General features: G+C 35.3%; 1 protein-coding gene across 3 annotated transcripts in view; it reads right to left on the bottom strand.

Annotated features, from left to right (window-relative positions):
* LOC149796975 (protein mono-ADP-ribosyltransferase PARP15-like) overlaps positions 1–25,272 on the bottom strand; it is a 62,779-nt gene that overhangs the window by 2,667 nt on the left and 34,840 nt on the right. For 2 of the 3 annotated variants that reach the window (XM_089961660.1, XM_089961661.1), the window contains exons 7-10: positions 23,205–23,287; positions 19,165–19,416; positions 14,634–14,864; positions 7,069–7,744 (exon numbers count right to left, since the gene is read on the bottom strand). In XM_089961660.1, coding sequence (XP_089817786.1) covers positions 7,069–7,744; positions 14,634–14,864; positions 19,165–19,416; positions 23,205–23,287 — 1,242 coding nt within the window. The remainder of the gene's footprint in view (positions 1–7,068; positions 7,745–14,633; positions 14,865–19,164; positions 19,417–23,204; positions 23,288–25,272) is intronic. The other variant, XM_089961663.1, reaches the window with a different exon arrangement.

Raw genomic sequence — 25,272 nt, 5'->3', positions numbered from 1 at the left:
TATGTGCATATTTCATATTTTCATCTGGCAGCCCAGTAATTAACATTCATTTTAACAACCCGGAAGCGATGGCTTTCTTTGACAGAAATCTAAGCATGTAGAAGCTAATGTCAAAGGTTATAGATATGCACCATATAGAGCAGAAAGAGCTGACTGGATACTACAGGAGGATGCATGATATTATATCAAATGAAGTTTTTTTTCAGTGAAAACCCTACATCAACAGGAGTATCTGTTCAGGAAAAGTAACTATAACAAGATTTTCATGGTGACCATACCAGATCTGCTCAGAACCATTTTCATTTGAACTAAGTACTTATTGTAAGAAATCTTTCGGCGATAACTCCACGTTGCTATACCAATCAATTCTGAACAAGCAGCAACAGCAACACTTAAAAGCTAGCCAGCATGGCCATGAAATTGGAGATCCGATTATAGCACCATTTTCATCTAGAACCAAGTCGACATCATTGAAGTCTTACTGGATGTTGAGTGACCCGTTTCTAAATTTTAAAGATCAAATAGACATAACGAGAGTTATTTTTAAGAGGAAAACTCATGTTCATACAACAGTTGACGATGTACGAGTAGGAATAACAGGCTGCCTTGGTGGCGACTCTGAATGTCGGACAAGCACCATTATCATTTAAGACCCATTATATATCATACGAAGAGTTATAATGGAAAATTCATGTCGATATGACTATCGGCTCGGAAGGAACAGCGATAACAAGATTTTGAAGATGGCCATACTGGATGTCCAGTGACTAACCAAATATCGTAAAAAGTCTTTTAATGAAAACCCTATGTCAATAAAACTTGAATTCAGGAGTAGCTATAACAAAAGTTTCAAGAGAGCCACCATGGTGGTCACATTGGCGGTTAGATTGTCTTTAATTTCATTTAAGACAAACTTGACATCACACGCAGTCTTCTACTAATACCCCAAGGTTGATGATTGAGCATCAATAACAAGATTTTCAAGAGGGCCCTGAAGTGACCATATTGGATGTTTGAGTACCAATATTTTCGTCGAGTACCAGCTGGATCCTGGGATGACTGTATATACAATTTTTATGGTAATCCTCTATGTGGTTTAGGAGAAGTGGACATAACAGTCTTGTATATACAGATGGATAGAAAGATGTCAGACCGATCCTTAGTGAAATGGAACTGAAAATTCAGTGAATTTCACTGAAATGTCCTTATTTTACAAAGCTTTTTATTCTTCACACACTTTCTGCAATATTTCACTGAAATTTCAGACTTTTATTAAATTTTTAAAACTTTCAGTTAGATTTTGTGATTGAAATTTCAATGAATTTTCATTGATGAATGTGACTGAAATGCAGTAAATCACTGGGGGAAAAATATAAACCTTCCTTCATCTTTAATATAATTTATTCTCAGTTTCTAATATATTTTAACTAATATTTTCAGTTAAGCTTGAGACCCAGGTCATATATTAATACTCTTTCACTATGTGAATCTTTATCCCGGCATTTAACAAATTTGTTCTTGCTACCTAAAAGTACATAAACAATCTGGAGCTATCTTTCAAGCCTGCTGAAATAAAATAAAACATTAATCTCACTGGTGAAATAAATATAACTTAATGCTTAATAAGTTCATTATTCCTGTAAAAAAAAAAATAGATAAACCATTGAAATTTAACTACCATCAATTATTTAATATAATAGTAATTGAACTGTCATCCTGAAATACAATTAAAGTGCTAAATTAACATTATGTAATGGGCTATTTTGCATCACTCATACTGTCCACTGCAGAAAACACAATAAGCACAGTTATACACAAATATAAAGACATGTGACGAAACAAGTAAATTTCATATGGCAAAACTTTGACGGTATGCGTATTGGCAGATCTGTCTGTCAATGATTTACACTCAATGCCATCAGTAGCGATTTTCCGTGTATCTTGAATTACATCTGTAGGAGGATTATCAAGCATGTAATCCTTACATAAACGAATGACATTTGTTCCTATAACTACAGGACAAGTAAGGTTGGACTCTATATTCGGTACAATTAAAATGGGGACACTACGTTGAAAATCTGATACGAAGGGCAGTAAAATTGGGTACTCGATGTATCCCATGTAAACGAGAAAAGAACCGTCTGCAATAGTCACTTTGCGACCAAGCGACTCAAGAGAGTGAAGCACTGGCTTATCACTAGGTCACAAATAAAAACTATCACCATGTACCAGCTGTCAACAAGAACAGTCACTGAAACATTGTTTAAGTCAACAATACTAGTGTTGCAAGAACCAACCAAACACTAAAATAACGTACTATGTCCATTCATATGGTTACCGGTTCCCCAGTTTCCTTGGTAGTTGTACTGGCGGTAGGTGGTCTGGCCCCTATTAACTTGGATGTTATCAGTTATCACCATATTCTCAAACCCTATCCTAAATAGCTTCAGACACAAATACCATCTTTCTCCTTAACCTGTTCCACAGTGTGTGCCATTGCTAGCTGAGTGTTATATTTAGGAAGAAATGAGGAACTAAAAGACACTCTGCTGGTCGTGGGATATATTAACGGACATGAATGATACGGAATAAACATAAAACAATACAGAGCGAATACTTAATATACAAAATGGTGAGTAACTATAAACAAGACAAATACAATTCACAATCCTCACGCTGACATTTCATAGTTTTAGCACAGTAAATTACAAATAATGTCTTACCAGACTCTAAATATAGCAGTGTTGTAATTCTTTCAAATTATTGATATTTTCTGCTTTCACTCGCATGAAAGACATGCGCTCTGCATATGTAAGAGTGGAATAGCCGGTACGGTTGTCTGTTCAAAGTTGATGGGAGGAAGGCGAGAAGTTTTGGTTAGTTTGACGGGGAATTGACGTGAGCGCCCCTTCATGCACTTCATGCACTCTGATCGATCGCCCACTCAGTCACTCACTCATATTAAACACACACACACATTGGTCACTAATTGACATCACAAAACACAGCAAATGTAAGCATTTAAACAGACTATAGGTGAGCTAAATATTGCCCACTAAAGGGTAATTTGGTGTCCCTGTTTGCATCCACCAACAACCCAACCTGGGTCACAACTGTACAAGAACACTATTGTATTACTACTACTCTGAGTATACCTTTCTTATCTAATGTAGTGGTTGTACTGTGACTGATCTAGGTCAGCCTCAGTGAGATTCGAACCCACCTTGATTCTCCTCGGAAGATTACTACCACGACATGTATTCACCATTCCATAGTAATATTAATATATGACCTGGGTCACACTTATATTATAGTTCATTTTGGGCATCATAATGTCCTTTCTCATGTATTATTGGTCATTTTCCTCAGTGAAGATCTGGACTGAAAACAAAGGAGGTCATGTACACCTTAAATAAAGTACAACACTGAAACAGTCTAGAGATGCATATCTAAGCATGCAAAGTAAGAATCGTGAAACTTAAGTAAATGTAACTGGTAAAGTTTTGCTTATTGTAAATTACTTTGCAACTCGTATTGTGCATTATCGAACATGTCTAGTGTTTTCAATTTATATAACCATCATATATCACTTTTAATGACAAATCTCACCAATGTCGGTGCAGGTTCAATCTTCAGCAAGTAGCTCACTGTAGATCAGAGGTTTTACCCTTTAGGTGTATATCTGGCCGTGGATGTATGACATGTTAGGTGGCGAAGATTGCGTTAAAGACCAATTGTTTAATCAACGTTGTTTTGGCTTTAACCAATAAGAAAAGTTATCTTCTAAAATGTATTAAAACGTTTCCAAAAATGGTAGCTCGAGTGTAATATGACAAGTATTAATGTAGACTCTGAGGTAAATATAATATTAACCTGGAGTTGCAAAATTAATTCTACCTTGATTCTTACACGCCCAATTATTAAGAACGACACAGATTCCAAGTCCAGTTTAATTTTCTTTAAGTTTTAGTACCGGTACTCTATTTAAATACCGTTTAAGTAACACAATTCCAATTACAATAATAACATATTTCAGACAACATTTTGAGTCAAGGCCTCGGCTAAAAATAAAATTCTGACTCTGCCAGTTTCAGCTACACCCCCATTATAACTTTGCGTGTCCAAATGGCTTTTGCAAGAAGTGTTTGCGTGCCACAACATGAGGGAAGGTGAGTAGATCCATTTCTTTCATTAAATTTCAGTTCCTTATCATGGTTTTATGCGTGATCATGACGAAATGTAATTCAAGAGTATTCATGTTTTTGTTAATGGGGTTGAACTTACATTGGTTCTTATTTTCGATGTCAATGTAAAAGGAAAACTTGGTTGATAATACCCACAATTCTTAGTCAGTATCAATTATGGTAGAAGGGGAGTGGTTGCTACCAATAATTTTAGTATTACTGATATTGCAATAGGACTTAACGGCTTTGGGTGAAGGTTGCTATTATCATCTATTACATTTTTGTTTTAATGCCCCTACCCTCCGCCACTACAGCAATATTAGCGGATTTCAGGGGTATTTATTGATTTTATGTTCTGAATTTTGCCCTCTTCCATCCAGCATGATCCATCATTCTGTCTATCCCAAATCGATTTCCAAATGAGACTATTATAGAACATTTGTTTGATTTTTTTGTACAATTTTATGCTTTGTTTATCAAATTTATGGACCACACTGTCAGTGGATTTTTTCATGCTTTTGTTTTTGTATTATGAATGGCTGCCTCGCATTAGTATTTATAAATTGTTACACACATTTGTTTTATTCTTTATGATAAGCATGATCTCGTACAGTGCATAGATGATCACATGCTAACAGTCACAGCTGAAGATTATATCGATTATGACGGCAATCTGAAAGGACTCTGGTCTGATAATAGACTGTCACAGTCCAAACAAACTCTATTAGGCCCTACAGAACGTAAAGAGCCTTTCTTGTCTTCTCCTTTGGCTTAAATTTCAGCTAAATACATGAACTATCCGAATAGGTTGAGATGTCTGAGAACTTCCGAAAGAAAATGCATGACCGGAAATGTTCTTTCACTTGTTTTTCATCATATTTAAAGTTCGCATTTGCTGTAACTATCACAGAATCTCTTATCACAACCAGTTTAAGGGTTTTGATAATTTCCAATTATCAATTACAACAAAATAGTGTGCGGCAAATAACTTCCAGATCCATTTAAATGAAGGTCAAGATCACATACAGGGATCAAAGGTCAGAAGCACATGCTTTTATCTATTTTTAATACCCACTCTAAAATTTGGAACTGGGAGTGGAATTTAATTTATAAGTTTAAAAACCAGCAATATTTTTAACCAATGAAATTCAAAGTTATGTGCCACACTCTTTAATTTTGTTACTCATCAAATACATTGTTATTATTACATTTAATTCAGCCTAGGAGTGGATGGACAGGGATTCTAGGAAGTGTCTGTCGATTTTTATTTTGTGTTAAACCACTTGGAAAGAAAAGAAACGTTTAGGGAGCAGCAGTAACTCAGTTGGTTGCATGGTGAATTGCCAAACCACTGGTTTTTTTTCTTTTTCTTGGGCAAGGCCTAATGATCTCTCCTTGCCTTGCTTGTCATATGGGAATATTAACTGCCGGTGCCAGGAACATATATTACTCTTTCAATAAACCAGCTTTGTGTTGTGCTATATTCGTGTAAAATCTAAAATGTTTTCAATAAACAATGATGGAATGCCAAGTATTATAAAGGCAATTTGATACACGTGTATTGGCCATGATCGGTGTTGCTTTTGCCAAAAACATTAAACCATGGAGAAAAGATCAGCAGGGAGGGTGAACAGATCACTGTTTTAAAGGGTCCAAAATTGAAATAAACAATAATTTCTCTAAATCATCTTTTTCAAAATCTATCTAGATAATCTTTCACATTTCTTATATCTTCATCATTATCAGTGTTATTTTTTATCATAATATCGTTTCAGCTGTCTGTATTTTTTACTACCACATTGCACACAAAACTGAGTTTCTCCTCTAACACCAACACCACATTTCAAACACGGTTTAGGTCCTAAACTCTCTCTCCGTACACTTTGTAAGTTAAGTCCACAGAATTCAATCACGCAGGCTTTGTTACAAGGAATTGTAGAAACTATCATTACCCAGTTGCATTTAATCTTTGTTTGTATCATTTTATATATATATATATATATATATATATATATATATATATATATATATATATATATATCAATTTACAGATATATTTGCCTTAATTATAATTTGTAAGAGTTTGAGAGATTATCTACAATCGAGCCTTCTAAAGCCAGATTCGATCTTGACAGAAGAACCCCTGACTTGCCGAGGCGAGCTCTGGTTGATCCGACGAAAATTCTGATTAAAAGTATTTGTGACACCAAGAAAGAATTTTGTGATGATAGTGCATCTCAAGTGTGGTCGACGTTTAATAAAAATGTTACCAGTGCTGCAATGAACGATGATCGAGCGGTGAGATTATTAATTATCTCGACAAAGATATTTTTTCAAAGTAAAATTTATTGTAGCGGTAGATACCAAACAAGGTGATACTTGGATTATCCGTGACAAACGTTACCCTGTCCGTGTTCACAAGCATTTGTTCTATCTGAAGCAGATGTTGCTGTAATACAAAGACGAGGACCCATATTTAAATTCTTCATATTAAAGCGGAGTACAGATGCATACTTAAGCGACAAAACTCAGCGACTGAGGCCGACATTTCACTAATACTGCAGTCAAATTTCAATACTATTTCAGTAAAACGTCACTAGTAATTCAACGAAATTTCACTGACAAATGTGGTCCAAATTTTAGATAGTTAAGTAAGATTGCACCAAACTATAAGTACATTTTTGTAAGATCTCGCTAAAACAATTCAATGAAATTTCACTAATATTTTTTAACCAAAACCTTTAGCAAACTTTCACTGGAGTAGCAATCCAATTACACTTAAACTTCAGTCACATTTTCACTATAGATGGACAATGGATAGATGGACAATGGAGTGTCAAAATATTAACATATTAGGCTATACTTCTACCAAGATATGAATTACCAGTGTACTGGTCAGCTTTGGTAGAACTCTCCGCAAAGTAGACGCCTTGTCCAAACATAGCCTGATCACTGGCCATTCTGAAATCTAGTCCTTGCTTGATGATAGCATCAATATTTTCTGGCTTGGTACCATGAAACAGATAAAACTCATTGATTTCTGGGTACAATTCCTTTTCTAGCATACTGTCCATCCCAATCGATGTCTTCACCTGTCCAGATTTGGCTTTTGGGTGTTTTTCTAGGGGGTCAAACAGACCTTTGACTCCAGCTTTGTGGAAGAGGGTCTGCTGACATTGTGCATATTTTTCATATAGGTCAAGATTTTCCAGTCTTTGTACCTTTGTCACTTTGAGAGAAGTGTAACTAATAGCATCTAGACCGGCTGCATCCCGACCATGACCAATCTTGCTTGCATCCCATGTCTTTTGAACAACGTTCTCTACAGCACTGAAGGTGGCGTTGTCCACAGTGACTAGTTCATACGCTGGCTTGTCACCCTGTTGGACTCGCCATGCTTTGACTGACTTGTCTGACGTGAATTTTGTCCATGTGATAGGAGAAGAGATGTCCTCCATGTATTTCATCATGCAGAATTCCTTGGTGTTTCGGGCTGCTGGGGCAGGGGCAGGGCTGGACACCATGTCTTCATGTGCTTTTGCCACCATCTCAAATGTCTGCTCAGAATAGAAAGAAAAGATGAAACTGCTGAAGTAAAATTTGAAATTTGTTAATCAGGAACTGCCTTGCGAAGTAATAAAAACCTTTGTCCTTTTTAACCTTTTCGTTGCTTATTATTAAGTATTTTATGACAATGTAATCTAGGAGAAAAAGTCTCACTTGTTCGTTATTTTGCATGCCAGACACATGACTGAAAGGTGTAGGTTGTAGTCCTGTCGTTGAACCAGCCAGGTTCAGTTAATATGGTGTGTCCTATGGCAAGGCACTTTACTTCTATTGCCTTGGCACTAAATAAGATACTTGTGTTACTGTGTCGTAAAACACCAAACCAAACCGAGCCAAATCAGCCAATAAAAAGAAAAAAGCTTACAGTACTGATGTGAGCCGGGCGTTAAATATAATGAGACTGTTTATAACCAAAACATGCTACATATAATAGTACCACTATATAATGCAATGTAACCCATGACCTTTTAACAGAAATTGTTATAATGAAGGACCTTAGAGTGAGGTATATCCATCTAACACTTAACAATGTCACCCGTTACAAATGAGTAATATAAAGTCTTGTGAAAAAATAAGCTTAAAATCGTATCCAACAAAAGTTATTTAACTCATGGAATAATGTATTGACATGCATATTGTCCTGTGGCATATTTTCTCTTTCTTGTAGTTTATATCTAATAAAAAATCAGGCAAAATCTTCTATTTATTACACATTAATACATACTGGTCCCACTCACCCAACACCGTGTATTTGAAGAAAGGAAGAAAAGAAAATGTTTACTGAATTCTCATTTATAATGACTCAATGAACCATACAAATGTGTATTTGTAAGTTATCCTTTTGGTGACCTTGACATGAATTTGGCCATAGGAAAGGAAAGAGATTCTACTATTATTAATGATATATCATATCTACATATCTACTGAAAACGGGTCCATCCTCAATCTACCCCCTTTTTGTGTTCATAAATGAAGAGTATATATAAAATGCCCTTCTTTTTGAAACAGTGGAACCGTCCACTTACCATCCATTATAGCGTATAGTAGCCAAATAAAATTACTATCCAAGTCGTAAGTTAATTTAGTCATTTTGAGTAAACCCTGTGTATTAAGTGCTTATCGGGCAAAGTAGTTTTAGTAAATAAATGATATTTGGAAAGATGATGAAATTATTTAACTGTTTTGTTATGTCATGTTGTACTGAGTTGCTTCTTTGGTTACAAACTGTAAACATAAATTGGTATATTTTTGGCCACATTCAACTGAGTTATCTCCTGCTTACATCTGACTGCATACCTTCAATCTATCGAGTTAATTCTTGCTTACCAATCATATTTATATCCTAATTTTTGTGTTTGTTTCTAGGACATTTTACCTAGTTACTTATTGTCTACCCATTGTGTGTAAACAATAACTATGAATTATTTCTATCATATATTCATCTGAGTCACTTTTTTGCTCATATAATCTCTCTACACCAGATATCTTTATATTGTTTTTCAATCACGTTATAGTGACTTACTTCTTCCTTAACGATTGTGTGTAAACCATAAATCTGTCTATTTATATCTGTCCCATTTCTTTTATTACAAATTGTCCGTATATTTGTTTGTTACATTGTGGTGAGTTAATTCTTGCACACCAGTGGTCTATATGCCCTATGCCTGTAATATTTTTCAGTCAAATTGTATTCAGTTATGTCTTGATTACAAACTGTCAGTGAACCAACCTAAATTTGTATAGTTGTTTCTTTCACATTGTAAGGAGTTATTTCTTGCTTACCAATTGTCGGTATACATAAATCTGTATAGTGCAGAACTATAATTAATTCCTGCTTATCAGATTTTGTAGTTGGGTTAATAAATACAAACCAGGATATTCATGGATACTTAATTTTATGACTTTGTCATTAAAAATATAAATGATATAAAACATTTAGTCACAATGTAATATCTCTGTCAAAGATTATACTGAGATTGAGTTCTATGAATTATTTTAGAAAACAAGCTTAATTAATTTGGTGATAAATATTTTGATTGAGTTATTCGTTGCTAATACTTAGCATGAATGTGGAGATACTAATAAAACAAAACCGCCGACATATTTTTGCATACATGTAAGAGCAAACAAGCTTGAATACGCTGCTATAATTAAGACTGCAGTTATGCTTCCATTTTCAGAGTCCATAAACCCCAATCAAAACATAAAGCTCACTGCAATTAGGTATTATACAAAAAAGGTGCAAAATACAACATTTCTAGCAATCACTAAATTGAGTATGTTGTCTCAACCCCTGTTGAGTCATTGTGGCAATGTGCTTGGAAGACGAAGTGGAATTCCTACGTGAATCGGATGTGAGCTGTACAAACGCACTTGTCCAGCGCAGATTGTATGATTCATTTCTTTGACTGGATTCTTATATACCCTTGACAAAAATGTGAACATTGTACGTGACTCACTCACTACCCAGTAGATAGTGTTATCAGAAGGTGACACATTGCATATCGCAGAATGAGGCTGCTATCACAGCTAATTTAAAATGGCGTGATTACAATGTGATTATGAAAGCAAACAATAGAACAGTGGTTTACCCTCATATATGGTTTTGATCAACATCAGAATATCCGTCCTTAAATCAGTTCATGCAAAGTTGATTATCTCCACACATCACAAAGTGTGGGGTTTTATAAAGAACTGGTCTGCTAATTGTTTCTCCCTCAATTATGCGTGAAATCTATTTAGTAACAACAATGTAGGTGGGTGGGTGATGTGGGGGTTTTGAATACTGGCTTGGTTTTATATTTTGTTTGAAACTTTAAACATGTTGTATCACCCAATCCGGAAAACGAAAACATTGGAACTCCACAAATCACAATGCATTCGAAGTGTTTGTTTCCTTATAGCAATGCTTAAGAATTGTGTTTCTGAGTCAGTCCATGGGCAAATGACTTTTAAAAAATTGCTTACCCCATAAACAAATCTGCTTTCCATGAAATTTTATTTTCTAATGTAATAAAAAAAAGTCAATATGTTCTTTATATCAGTCTTGCTTAGAGGAAGAAAAGCCAGGTCCCAGGCCATGGGCTTGCTGTTGTTGCAATTTACATGTGCCTTACTATTTATTGGAGTGGTTGACCCATTACACCTGTCTCATAAGCATCGCTGAGTATGCATTTGTGAACCCTATATTAGGCAAGCATGAATTACCTAATATATAAGCTTTCGGAAACTAAATCTATTATTGAAAAAAAATCACCCAGTGATCAAATTTGTTCCGATAAAGCCTGTGTAGAATATTGAGTCATCAGAGAGAAAGTAATTTTAGAGCTCCTTATTTGCGCATTGTACAACCTCCTCCAACCCTTATGAAATCGATCGGTTCTTAAGTTCGAATACATTATAATGTATACACTAATTTTTTATCTAGACGACAAGTACTGACACACTATAACAGCGAGTACGGATAGCCTGAGTATAACATAAATGAAGAGCAGAAAGTACTGACTACGGAATCCCCGATTACATTTCGCAATTCAAGATATACCAAATAAATATCGCAAGACAACTTAGATAAGTAGAGAAAAAATGGATAGAGAAATGATCAGTTGGTCTGACTCGCAGCTCCACTATTTGTACAAAACACCAGGATGGAGAGTTTCCAAATGGCGCTCAAACAAGTCATTAAGAGATCGCATCCTGACATACACGTCTTCCTCGCGCACCTGCAAAACAGCATCATCAACAACATGGCAGACGATAATCGACTTTGTCGACAATTACTCCAGTCTTAGTAACACTTAATGAATTATTACTACGATAGTTATTTGACATTTTGAAATTAGATCTGTTTTAGACGTATCTTGCTATTTCGCTGACACATCATTCATAATGACATTTTAATACAAATTTATTGGCTGTTTAATTTTTGTAAGTCTGTGATGACATAACATGTGTATTATACTAAGCTGTGTCCTTTAGTTTCGTTATTTATTAAAAGATATCTCTTTGGGAATATTACAAAAAGTGGCAAAATCCCCTGCTGGAGATAAGAAATGGTCTATAGTCCTGCACGCTCTGTCCTGCATAGCAATGTGATTGGATTCCATATATGTGGTACCCCGTCATGCGACGTGTACTCAGGGCTTCTGTACTCAAAGTTTCCTGCCTTGCCATGTGTACTAGGTATTTCTATACTCGCGGATCTTCTTCTTTACCAGAAGTACTGTACTCTGGGTTTCCGTACATGCGTTTTTAGTCCTCCCCACCAGTGTTCTTACGAGTTGATAGCAAATGCATTTACTGTCACACTACAAAGGTTGCAAGCTAGAAGGCACCCTGACAAATATAAGATCTACCTAGGAGTAACATAATGCTAATATTACCGGAAGCAAACCAAACTGAGCTAGCTAGGTCAGCTAAATTCAACCTATATGTAATAGTATCCTACATCAATGGAATTCTGCAACAAGGAAATTCCCAGCTATCCCCATTATCATCGAGTCTTTAAAAAATATGTACATGTGATTCTTGCCTGTGTTCACTACTGATTAAGGACTGCCTCTGCAGGAAAGAAACAAACCGAAATAGTGATATTTTCTGGGTGAATGTCATTTCGAAGCAAATTTTCAGATGATTAGTAAACACTGAGTTAAAGCAACCTGGTACCACAGTTTTGAATGATAATCTAAATTACGTACTACTAAACACTTAGGACGAGTAATGAATTTTGTGTAATTTGTGTACATAATTTATTATTATTATTATTATTATTATTATTATTATTATCTTGTTTTGACTGTGTTTTTCCTTCTCCTACTGTCCATTCATGCGTACATATTCATGACAATATGATCTTTCGTGTTGTAAGATGCTTCAAGGGATAACACTACTGGTAGTAACGAACAATAGTTACGACATAATAAGTTGAGCTATACTAAAACAGTGATCCCTCTCTTATGATGCCATCCCTTCTGCACTGAAAACTGGCCTTATATAGGTAGTGGCCTTTCTTGAGGGTAAAGATATACTAGTTGGGCAAGGTGGCCTCTGACGTGGGTGATTTTGATGAACACCAAATGGAAGCCTCTCTTTAGGGGCTTCTGATCAGGTAGAGGACTCTTTTTTCATTTTATGAATTAACAAAGTCTTCATAATTAATGTTCCACAGTACCAGCAACAAAAAAATTGTTTGACATTAACAGTTTTTAGAGTCAACAGAAATAAGATACATCAATTTGTTTAGCACTTGTTTAGTGTTTACTCAGGAAGCATCCACTCTTCTAGTTTCTGGATTACGTGTTTAGTAATGTAGGTATCAGCATAAAAACTGGGCGACATGTACAATGGCATAAGAAGCAGATTTTGTTGACCTAATATAGAAACAGTGATATTGTAGTCATTGATCGATGACCCATCCACCCACCTGGGTCAAACGTTAAGAAATCACAAATCTCGGTGGTTGTAATATAAGTGTAGTGCAGTCACTGGCCACAAGACTGATCTGACCAGAGTAGCAATGTAGCTGATGGTCTTCGTGAACACCAGTGGAATGAGACTGTCACTAAACTGGAGCACACGAAAGTGATGCAACAGAAACCATATAACTTAAATGTTGAACTACAACATCTGAAAATCAAATTATTTTAATGAACTATTTACACAATTACTGACTAAAATACAAAAATAGGGTTGCCAATATATAGCAAACACCTCAGTAATTGCCACTAAACCAACTTTTTCGACAGATGGGTAGATTTCAAGCCGACTTCTGATGAATAGAGAGAACCATTGGGATGCGATGTTGATCATACTACAGCTAAAGCTTAGACTGGTAAACATCAAATGTACGTTAGCCACCAAGTAGTGGGGATGGAAGTATTTGTTGAAAGTTTCTTTCTATGGACATAAAGGACTCAATGTTTGCGTTTCCATGGAGAAAGAATTCTAAAGATAGTGGAGTTTGTTTCTTAATTCTAATGTGTTTGTGGAACATATTTGACATAGAGAAACCATAATTTTTTTCAATTCTACAATGCCTCATTGGCTGCTACTAATGTTTGTCAAGAACAGAATGCTTTTATTGGAATATAAGACCATGCATGTTTGGTGTGTGACGCTGCCGCTCGACATTGTAGCCTAAATACAAATGTATCTCGCAAATGAATCTTGAACATAGTTTTTGTTTTTGGTCCAACTATGTTGGGTAAGAGAGAATTCACCTTCGAATCAGACAGCTTGCAACATAAATAAAGGAAGCTAACATATGCAATACGTATGCATCTGATTAAGACATTCTGATAACATAACCAGGTTTCATATATTAGGACTAGTACTCCCCACATGAATTATCCCCCTACCCCAACCCCACCCCCAAAAAAAAGAACCATTTAAGTACACCCTGTGGGTATTACGTCAATTATGATACATAAATCCATAAAGCGGTTAGAGTCGATAAATAAACTTAAATTCTGTATTCAATGTAATTGTAGTGAGTAGACAGAGCTCCACTCTTGCAAAGAGACAGTTTATTGGGTGTATGCATCAAGAAGAGAGACTGAACAGTGTCACTGCGGTGTCAATTGTCACAGTGACCTACTTCAAGTGTCTGAGATCTCCTCAGACTGGAAGTCCATGTCAAATTTTATAACAATATAAGAAATAGTGTTAGAGTCAGAGACCTAAGAAGCAAAAGCTCACATTTGTTAACAACGGTGGCAAGAGTTAAATGCGTGAATAGAAACCGGATGCCCCTGCCAATATAATAGAATTAAAAGGCAATATTTTGAACCAAACTGGGTCAATAACTAAAAAGACAAACATCTCTGAGGAGGAACTTATAACTGATTATAACAATGTGCAATTAATCAAAAGAATGGTACGTACCTCTATGGTTGATTTTAAATTTGGATCCCATGTATAAATCACAATTTTGACTTCTTTGACACTGCAAGCTGCGTTATTCTCACCAAACTCTTTAATACATCTGTACAGTGCCTGTGATGACTGGATTGGACCATAGTAGAGGTGACCCATTCCCAAGGGTGGAAAAGCAATAGAACTCATCCCTAGCTTATTGGCTTCTGTCAATGAATTTGTGATCACTCTACGCAGCAGCTGAAAGAATGGCATGAAACTATATTTACCAACAATACACAAACCTATATTTGTTTTGCTCCGAGTTAGTCGAGAGTTTGATACGGCTTACAAGTACCTCAAGGCCAACATTTCATGACATATTCCGATAATCTATTAAGAGAGGGCGTTCCTTCGAATCAGAAAGATTTCTTTTGTACCTCTGTATTTAATATATATCCTCTTTTTCACAAATTAAAACAAATTGTCATGTCAACAATAACGAGAGAATGAAGTTGGGGATTTACGAACAAGAAATTCCAAGCGACTGAAAGAGAGACAGACAGAGACAGAGAGAGACGGAGAGAAAGAGAAAGACAGACAGACATAGAGAAATACGGGAGAGAGAGACGGAGCATTGACCTCATTCATATGTGTGCATCGTCGAAGTGAGAATTAATATTTTAGAGTTGAGGCCTTACAGTTCTCAACATGGATATATGAATGTATTTTTTTTAAATGCAGTCACATGTGAGTAATCTTTTCTTTCTTAAATGGGCTAGGGTTTCTGGCATATATGCAAGTGAATCCACTTATTAAATAGACGCACTCCACTTCATATAAGACTTCAGGGTAATTGTAATCACTACCAGTACTTAAGTACATTCAATTTTACGGAAAACGTGTTAATTTACATTGCTTTTAAACTCTGTATTTTCATTTTCGTTACAAGACGCTATTGATACTTTTGAATGTAAGACTACGAGTTAAGCATTTGTTTCTTAAATAGAAAGAAGACTGATACTCATTCAGACAAGATATGTATCAATTATTTGGATATCATTTAAGCTTACATTGTACCAAGGGAATTTAATTGTGTTAAACATATATGCTATGGTACTCTGAATACTCAAAGAGCTCACATGAAATTTGTACAAATATATTAATTGCATTATGGGTGGCTACTCTACACTGAAGGTACCTTCCATGGGTCCCGGGTATTTACTAGAACAGTCCTTTCACTGTATAAATTTGATATGTCTAGATAACTAAATAACTGATGTAGGATCAATACCTTAAAAATAAATTGTGAAGGAAACAACTTGTCAGATGTCGTTGTGTTTTTTTCTTCAGTTTGACTGATTCCAGTATTTTCACAAAGAGAATAGATTTCATTTTTTATTTCAATGTATTAACACTGGCAGTTGGCACTTGAACCATTCTGTTGTAGGAGATTCAAAGATATTACTGTTCATAGATGAACGCCTTTGACTAGCAGGAGTTTTGTAAGCATGAACTTTTTGTGCATCCCTCTGGGCTTTCCTTATCTGAGAATTGCTTTGAATATAAAATCATAGATGGAAATTTTAACTGTCCCTTGTTTTTGTCGATCTTTTGTTGTCGTCTAATCACTCCTTGCTATTGACATCATGCTCTAGTATAATGTCACTCCATCTCAATTGTTGCAACCAAATGATGTTGTGTTGTGATACCAGATGGTATAAAGTAAACATTCAAGGTTGTGGACGCCATTTTTACTTGTTTCAAATCACCAGCTTTGTTTCATCTGGGCCATTTTCTAAACGTTTTTGTTTAAGGTTGTTACAGCATGAGTTCACCTCTTTGTGGCTGGGGTAAATTCAGCTTAAGATACAACGCTGTGGGTATGATTATTATTCCTTAAACATATGTTTATAGCTCTCTGATAACCAGTTAGAGTCATGGGCGCAAGCACATTAGAGCAAAAAGGGCTAACCCACCCACCCCAATTTCAACTCTCTACATGTTTTGTCTTACATCTGTAAAACGTAATTGCTGGCCACTACATGTCTGCCACCCCACCCCACCACAAGAAAAATAATTCTGCAGGCGCCTTTGGTTAGAGTATTAGAGTACGAACCATCTAGTTACATTAAAGCAATGAATTAGCGCCAATATAGTCAGCCTTACAACACCTCATGTTCAGATAGTCATGGAGGAATAGAATCGGAGTGTTGGCTGATCATGATTACTGCAATCGAATGGGAAATCTGGATCAGCGACCTCATCAATCTCCCAACAGAATCGCCAGAAAATTGGGATATTCATTCCTCAAGGAATTGGGATATTCATTCCACCATCATGGCCAGAGGTGCAGAAATAGCACAAGCATGATGGCATCCAACTTAAAGGCGTATGAAAGCAATGGAAGATATTCTCACGGGTGTGCACAAGAACATTTTATACCACTGTAGGCATCCATACTTCAATAGCCAACTCCCAATGCATCTTCGACGATAAACAGTTAGCGCCAATCACAGTTAAAACCTCCCGTTCTACCATCACTAGTACACTGCGTTATCATGGAAGAGAGGGTATCGGACAAACCAAAACATGGGTCCTTACACAAGAGGAATCTATCATTGATGCTATGTTGGCTGAACTTGACGCCATTTGAAGGGCTCTTTAAAGCTCCATTGGTTCACCTGTCATATAAGAGCTGCCTCCTATTAACGGAACCGTCTACAAACATTTCCTACAAGAAGGGTGATCACTGTCTTTGCCACGAACAAACTACTGCCTTAGGGTAATCGGACTTGTTTAATAAATTCATGTCTACTCGGAACACCTCATCTCAAAATCATCTACAGCATCCACTGTGAGATTTGAAGTGGTGCCTAATTAAGACCAAGCCGTTGCATCGAAGGAGACAAAGCCTCTTGTTACCCATCACAGATAGAAAGAACGAGTTATCAACACAGACATGGTGGTCCTGAATTAAGAAATGTATTCGCTCCACATATCAGAAATAATTCGCACTTCGGCTCACGAAGATAGGACAGTCGCCGCAAACTTTACTTATGAGCAAAGCATGCATTGGGATGGAGATCCGGGACACTTCTCCATTTTATATCTCAGATATATATCATTCTAAAGGTCACAGCTTGGTCTAGTGTGGCCCGTAGCTGTGGCGAAAAGGGTTATCTTAACTGTCGTTCGACAGCTTCATAAGCACGCGGCTTCAACATTTTCCGCTGCATTGCGTGAGGGAAAATTTCGCCTTATGACGCCTCTTCCTAACAAATGGAGTCTATGTGAATCGGGTTATCCAGAGGCAGTCTCATATAACTTAGGGGAGCGAAGATGGTCTCTCCGGGTTAAAGCAATGTATTTACCGCCACATCTTACCTATTCACATAAGATACTATGAACGGGTAACGTATTTTGAAGACGAAACCATTTTGTTCTAGTAAAATAAGTTTCTTCGATAATACTCGATCATATTGTACGTACTCTCTCCCATCATCCACGCAGTTGTATCAATACAAAGAGTGAGCCTTCCTCTCCAGTAGTAACCAAAAAATTCACTGGATATGGTGCCAATCCCTTATCAAGGGGAGATCATTCTATCTAACTGCCACCTGGGTTTGTCAGATAACATTTAGCATTTTAGCTAAAATGTTTGAACCAGGAAGAGCTGGATTTGCGATGTAGAAGTTCTCCTAAGGTATTATGATTGTGTATTATCGAAGAAACAAACTTTACTAGATACAAATTAGTTACTCAGCACAAGATAGGCTATATATAGCTGCCAGTTTAACTGGTGGAGGAAGAACCCGGGAAAAACTCAGATAAAACCACCGACCCACGAGAAGCTCATGGCAAGCTTTCTGACATTCCCGCTTTGACCTAGCCTGAATTCAAACCCATGCTGATAAATGTGAATCAGCAGTGATCGTTAAGGGCGAGCGCTTTAGACCACTCGACAACCTGGTCCCCTCTCTTTAGTAATGATTGTTCTTTGCATATTATATCACTGCTAGCTGCAGGTTGAGTGATACTGCCATAAATTGTCTGGTAACCGCAAACGAAACCAAACATTTATTTTCATTTCAAACCAAAGTATTTTAAAGGATACTAAAATGAATATACCAAAGTTTTGTTTTTCTCAATAAGTTATTTTAAGATTTTGTTTTTCCAATTTGCATAATTCCACAAGACCTGTTGCCCAAATGTTCTATGCTTATTTTGTTGATATTGGCCCAGCAGTAAATAGAGGGAAGACGTGCAGAAGCTGAAGGGTCACACAATAAACTCAAAGGCTACTTCTTCTACAGAAGACTGCTTTAATTGAAAGCCGTTAAGTTTTTGCACTCATCTAATCCTGTCTTGTAAGCTAATTCCATACCGGTTCACTCAGTACATATGATAACAAAGGATAAAATTTCTAGAATGGAAAAAAGCAGAAGTGAATGGTTGAATACACTGATGGAGATATTAAAGTGATGCAGTATATTGTCTTCAAATGTTTCCTACAATGTTAACATGAATTACAGTGGAACAAGAAATAAATAATAACTACCGTGGCAGGTAACTGAGCTGAGGAGTTGGGTTTATCAAATCTTGGCACAGCTGCACAAATTATGTGTTTGACGTTGTCCCTGGCCAGGGTTCCTGGTCTACAGACGATTACATCCCCGTCAGGTATTCCATCAGCACATTTCAGTAAGCATTCTACCTTAAGATTGATCCCAGCTGCAACTCCAATACTTGTACTGAGGCTCCTCGGGTTGAACTTTGCATTACTGTTAATGGTAGTAACCACAACACTGCACTGTAAATTGAATGTAAATACAATTCCTACAGCTCTAGAACATGCGTTCGATCCATGTTCCCACAATAATTCGTTCAAGCAAGACAAATTTTAAAATCCAAAATTGTGCTTATGAAATACAGATGCCAAAACACAGTGCATGAAACTTTGGCTTTATACAAAACTTTATGTAAGTGACAGACAGAAATGATGGACAGCGATACATAAGGTAAGATCATGATAGATTATATGCCTTACAACTCTGTATCGTATGATAAAAGATGGAAATATGAACTGCAAAAAAACAATTTAAGGATTTCTACTAATACGAAATTGGTATTTATTACCAAACTGACGCGAATGTAATCAACTCCATGTTTCTTAAGCATTATGACAGTATTATGGCATCATTCACAAAAGCTAGGTCGCATTATATCTCTCATATTTTTACTTAAAGAAAGAAATATAGCGGAGAACTTCCCCCTGCATTGTAAACAATTCTTCATTTATAAAGTGAGGAGATAAGGATCTGGAACCAGTTTAAATTTCACAGACTTTTTAAATACGTCGTATAAAATTATTTTAATGATATGTGCTAACAAAACTTTTCTATACAATTATTCTTATCACATAACCGATTGGGCAGAGCCAAATGTTATACAGGGTATTGTAACATATAACTTTCTTTGTTTTCAGAATATATATCCTTTGTGCAAAAATGTTAAATTGACTTTTTAACAATGATAAACATAATTCCAGACAGCAAAATGTATGCTTATCACATCCTAGAATATTTTTTTCAGTCAGTATTTAGAGCTTAAATTAACTTTTCTGACAAATATGCAACTGAGCGCAAAATGATGCGAAAAGAGAACAATGAATTCAGTATAATAGAGATATGAATGTATGACAACGTTTTAGACGAATAGATTGTGGCATAGCAATCCTCAAAATCAAACAAATCCTAATGCATGGATAAGTGCAATTAGTTTCCAAGCATGCAATAACGCCACATTATCTAATCAATAAATACTATTGTGGAGGAATAGCAAAGAGATGAATCTGGTATTGGAAACGCATTTTGAACAAAGAATCACCGTAAAATCACATCTTTATTATTTAAAGAGAAAAAGAGGAATCCTAATTTTCAAAATACTATAATTAAAACATTTAAAAAGTGCAACAAAACAAATTCATGAATTTAGCGGAAAAAGCAAACTTTAATTCACACGAAAATATACTGTAAATTAAAGCACTGATAATAGTTCATGTTAATTTAATAACAGTTACATTAAACATATAGCATATTAGCACACTGCCAATATTTCATGTTAATTCAATGTCAGCCAAACAGACCACTACAAATATTTCATGTTTATTTAATAGTAGGTATATAAATGTATTGTAATTTAGAACACTTTTAATATTTCATGGTAATTTAATAACAGTTATTGTTACGTATATCTGATTATATATATATATATATATATATATATATATATATATATATATATATATATATATATATATATATATATATATATATATATATATATATATATATATATATATATATATATATATATATATATATATATATATATATATATATATATTCAGTTTTAAAAATTGTATTCTGTTATAATGTTAATATTTTCACTAGAGATGATACTTTTTCAGAAAATTGTTTAACCTTGACTGTTAGTTTATAAACACCAGGTGTTGATCTAAATTCTGACCTTCATTCAAAATTACTAAACAAAGTTCTATTTTATTTTAAAATGATTGGTTGTTGTCAAGGTCATGATGGAACTCAGTGGGTTAAGAAGTAAACACTTTTTGAATTTTTATTTTGGGAATAAAATATTTGGTCTAATCATATTCTGTGTACGTGATATAAACATGATCACGTGACCCCCATTGATTTTGCAGTTCTGGTTTTTCCATAACTACGCATTTGTTAGTTTTAATAGAGATGTGTAGAGAGAGATTTCTCAGTTTTTGGGCTTTTACACTTGGTATCAGGTTGTTTTCTTTGTTGTTGCCAGATTTTGAGTTAATTATCTTCAGATCATTTGGATTTCAAAAGGATTAATTCTTTATTCTCTGGAAATATTTGAAGAGTGCTTACACAGATTTTGGAAAGACTTTGTTTACAAGTTTAATTTGGATTTCCAATACCGGAGTGCCATTATTTGTATTTCTATAAGGAACTGTAGATAAGTACAGTACTGACTACAGCATACGTCATCGTCATACATCTTGGATTTGGATTTTATATCAGGATTCGATTTGAAATTATTAGAACATTTATTGCTATGACATTTGTAATTTAATTCGTGGATTATTTCTTAGAGTATATTGGATTTGATCCTTGTAACCGTAAGTTCTTCTCCTTTTTTCATTTTTACAGAATTTTCTAGGAAAATAAATTGTTAAATTTTAAAAAGCCTGTAGTTTTCACTCCTTCTGTGTTACCGTTTATTCGAGCCTAAGCACGTAAGATTATATAAAATATATTGTCAATTCTAGCACTATTAATATTTATGTTAATGTAATATCAGTTATATAAAATTTGTTGCCAATTTGAGAACTGCTAATATTTCTTGTCAATTTAGTATCGTTTTCATACAATATATTTCCAATTAGAGCACAACTAATATTCAAATTAACTTAATACCAGTTTATAAAACATATCGCCAATAGAACACTGTTAATCAAGCAGGCACAATGGAGTGATTCCAATATCTTTCAATTTATTTAGCATCTTCGCACTTTTATGTCCTCTGAGCACATCGAATATTGCTACTACGTTCTAAGAGCATTGGGTGAGGGGCAGCTTGTCACGTGTTTGGCCAACACGTGGAATGATTATATTATCCTAAATCAGAGGACTCTTAACTAAATTTTACCATTATTAAGAGACTGTGTGTACACCATAAAAGACAGAAGGTACTGTCGGTGGAACTTGATGGTCAGCAGTTTATGTATGAGATCATACACACACTTTAACTGTCTGTCTTAGCGCGGTTGGTTGTGCTGGATCCCTTTGGTGTTGAGCACCTTGACGCAAAGCGTGGTGAATGCGTTTGATAATGACAGTTGCGTGACTTGTGATCATACAGTTGGCACTAATGTTCTAATAATTCAAGCGACAACAGTTTAATTTCGGCCTAGTTTACTTCTTTTATATTTTTTATTTTGGGTATCTGTAGATATTCATCCAGCAAATTAACTACCTACAAATACGCAAACAGTAGAAGGCAAATCCACAAACTAAATTACACAGGAAAATGTCTTTTTATTGCTAAATCATGAAAAATGAGATTTACGCACATATATGAAACCACGGCATATGAAAGTTTTGTTGTCTAAAAGGGATTGTTCAACATAAGGCTGTCTCATTTTTGACAGGGTATACATCCTAAAATATATGTTTGTAGCTTGCAGTAATATTGCTCTTTCTCATTTCACACTGATCAAACTCGTGCAACACTTTTCTTAATTTGTTGTAGATTTAAAGAAGTTGAAGGAAAACTAAAGCTGAATGATAGCATATATTTGATATATTCAATTATTTTTAAACCTTGAATTTCACTGGTGTCTAACGGTTCAACAAAAAGGTCACCTGAACGTCAATGGCACGACGATGTTGTCAGATCCAGCTAATGCATGAGAAATGGGAAGAAATAGAAGACCCAAGTTCAAAACGATCGATCAAAAAGAAATTGATATTTGACATGAAAGCCATATATATTTAGTTGTAAACATTCCTTTGAAAAATTAAATCTGATTTATTGCCTTGTTACCTGGAACTTTGTCAGCCGTCCAATAGCCAGGGTAACACGGATATTTCCCACAGTAACACTGGATATCTCTCTTGGCGTGGTATCTGAATACAGACATGTTGACAGTTCTAGCGTCATGAATTATCTTCATGCAATGCATTTGTCCATAACGTTTACAATACCATTACCACCTTTACACAACGTTGCAGGCTGAGTAGCTTCATGTGATATCAGTGTGTTCCCACCACCTCCTCTCAGCTCCACTACACATTAATTCATGTTGCAACTTCATTGATTTATTTCATTTTTTATTCCATCTCAACACATGACTTCCATTTGAAGGCTAACTGACCATTTAAGAAAGCGATAACTTACAAAAACTTTTTCATACTTAATTCTCAGCATAATTAGTACCTTTACTAATATTACTGGTAAAGTGGATCTTCCAGGTTTGTTGGTACAGCTCTGTTTGTGTACACATTTAATATCTGCCTGGTTAGATACGTTTGCCCTTCTAAAAGCACCCATTCTTGTTTACCAAAATATTGTCTGTTGGCAACTATTTCAGTAGCTACAATATCTTACTGTTGGTCATACATCTTTATCACACACCTGCTCTTTCTTGAAAGTTCAAAACTACACGATATGCGTTGGTGAGGGATTGGGAAATTCGAACCTCAACATTATAGTTTGCCTGGAAGTACTCAGCAAAACCTTGTTTCTACCTCCAAATTATGAACCTCTTTTGGTATTTCACTGTATCACGCCATACCAAATGATGGATTATATTAGTCTCACTACATGTTTAACAGGCAATGGCTGTCATAATGCATCTTGGATGAGATTTCCACACCAGTTCATGTGATGGATTCTATTAGTCTCACTTCTTATGTAATTAATAATGTCCTATATTTCGAAGATTTGATCTTATTAGGTAACAGTAAAGGAGTGGTGTAAACAGTGTTGGTGTTCATTGTGTCTCACAATTACAATCTCTATCATTGTGGCAACAAAAACAAATTGATACTGTTCAACAAAATGTCCCAAATTAAAGAATACAATTACAAATTTTAATAGTATTACAATAAACGTGTTAAGACTGCTTCTATGACAGACTTCTTGTCTTGACAGATCAGATTCTGAATGTACGAATTGATTGATTACATAATGATATGACATGTCCCGAGAGACCTCCCGTCTTGAAAAACATTATTTTTGGCAAAAGTGGTGAACGTTTAAGACAAGTTCTATTGTATTTACTGCTAGACAATTATATTTAAGTTTATAATCATACAATCTACATAACCTATTAACAAATGTGTTCATAGGACAAGCTTACACAAGACAACTTAAAATATAAAAGGCAAAAGTTATAAATCAAATAGAGCCGTGATGCTATAAAATACTACTAGAAAATAATAATAAACATTACCTAGTATTTTTAACGAAAACACTTATATCAAATTTGGTCTCAGTACATGAAGTCCTTCAAAAGTTATAAGGTTGAAATATAATTTGTAATGAATGAGATTGGACAGACCTATATAGTTAAAAGTATATACCCCTTCTTGTTAGTGTGTGATTGATATTACCATTTCGAACGGATGATTCTAGTGACGTGTTATTCTCTTGAAGCTTTGTGAGTTTAAATGGAAAATGACATTTGTTAATACCAGGATCTCTATTCAAAATCTAGCATACAATCAAATATACATATGGTTCGGTACAATAGATGTGAAAGAGGTGTTTCGAAATCCAGCTGAGATGATCGTAAATGGAGATAACCTGGACCTTTCACGAAGCAGGAGACTGCAACATATCTGGCGAGTGATGACGATAACATACGAGACCAATGCTCCGCACAAACAGCATATGACCTAAAGTTGCGCATCTACCCGAACAAGAAAATGCTGGTGCCAGTTGTGATTCATACTATGTGTGGATACGAAGGCCTCATTATTATGGAGGTAACTAGAACAGCCATAATGGAAAATATCAGAGTTCTTCCAAACAACTTGAAAAAAATGCGATATTGACTTCCTAATACTTAAGGGCATCTACCTATATGGGAAACTGAGCAGATGGAGCT

The sequence above is a fragment of the Sinohyriopsis cumingii genome, chromosome 6 (assembly GCF_028554795.1).
Source record: "Sinohyriopsis cumingii isolate HCF-2022 chromosome 6, ASM2855479v2, whole genome shotgun sequence".
NCBI lineage: Eukaryota > Metazoa > Mollusca > Bivalvia > Unionida > Unionidae > Sinohyriopsis > Sinohyriopsis cumingii.
Note: the sequence above shows the minus strand (reverse complement) of the source record. Positions and strands in the feature narration are given on the sequence as shown.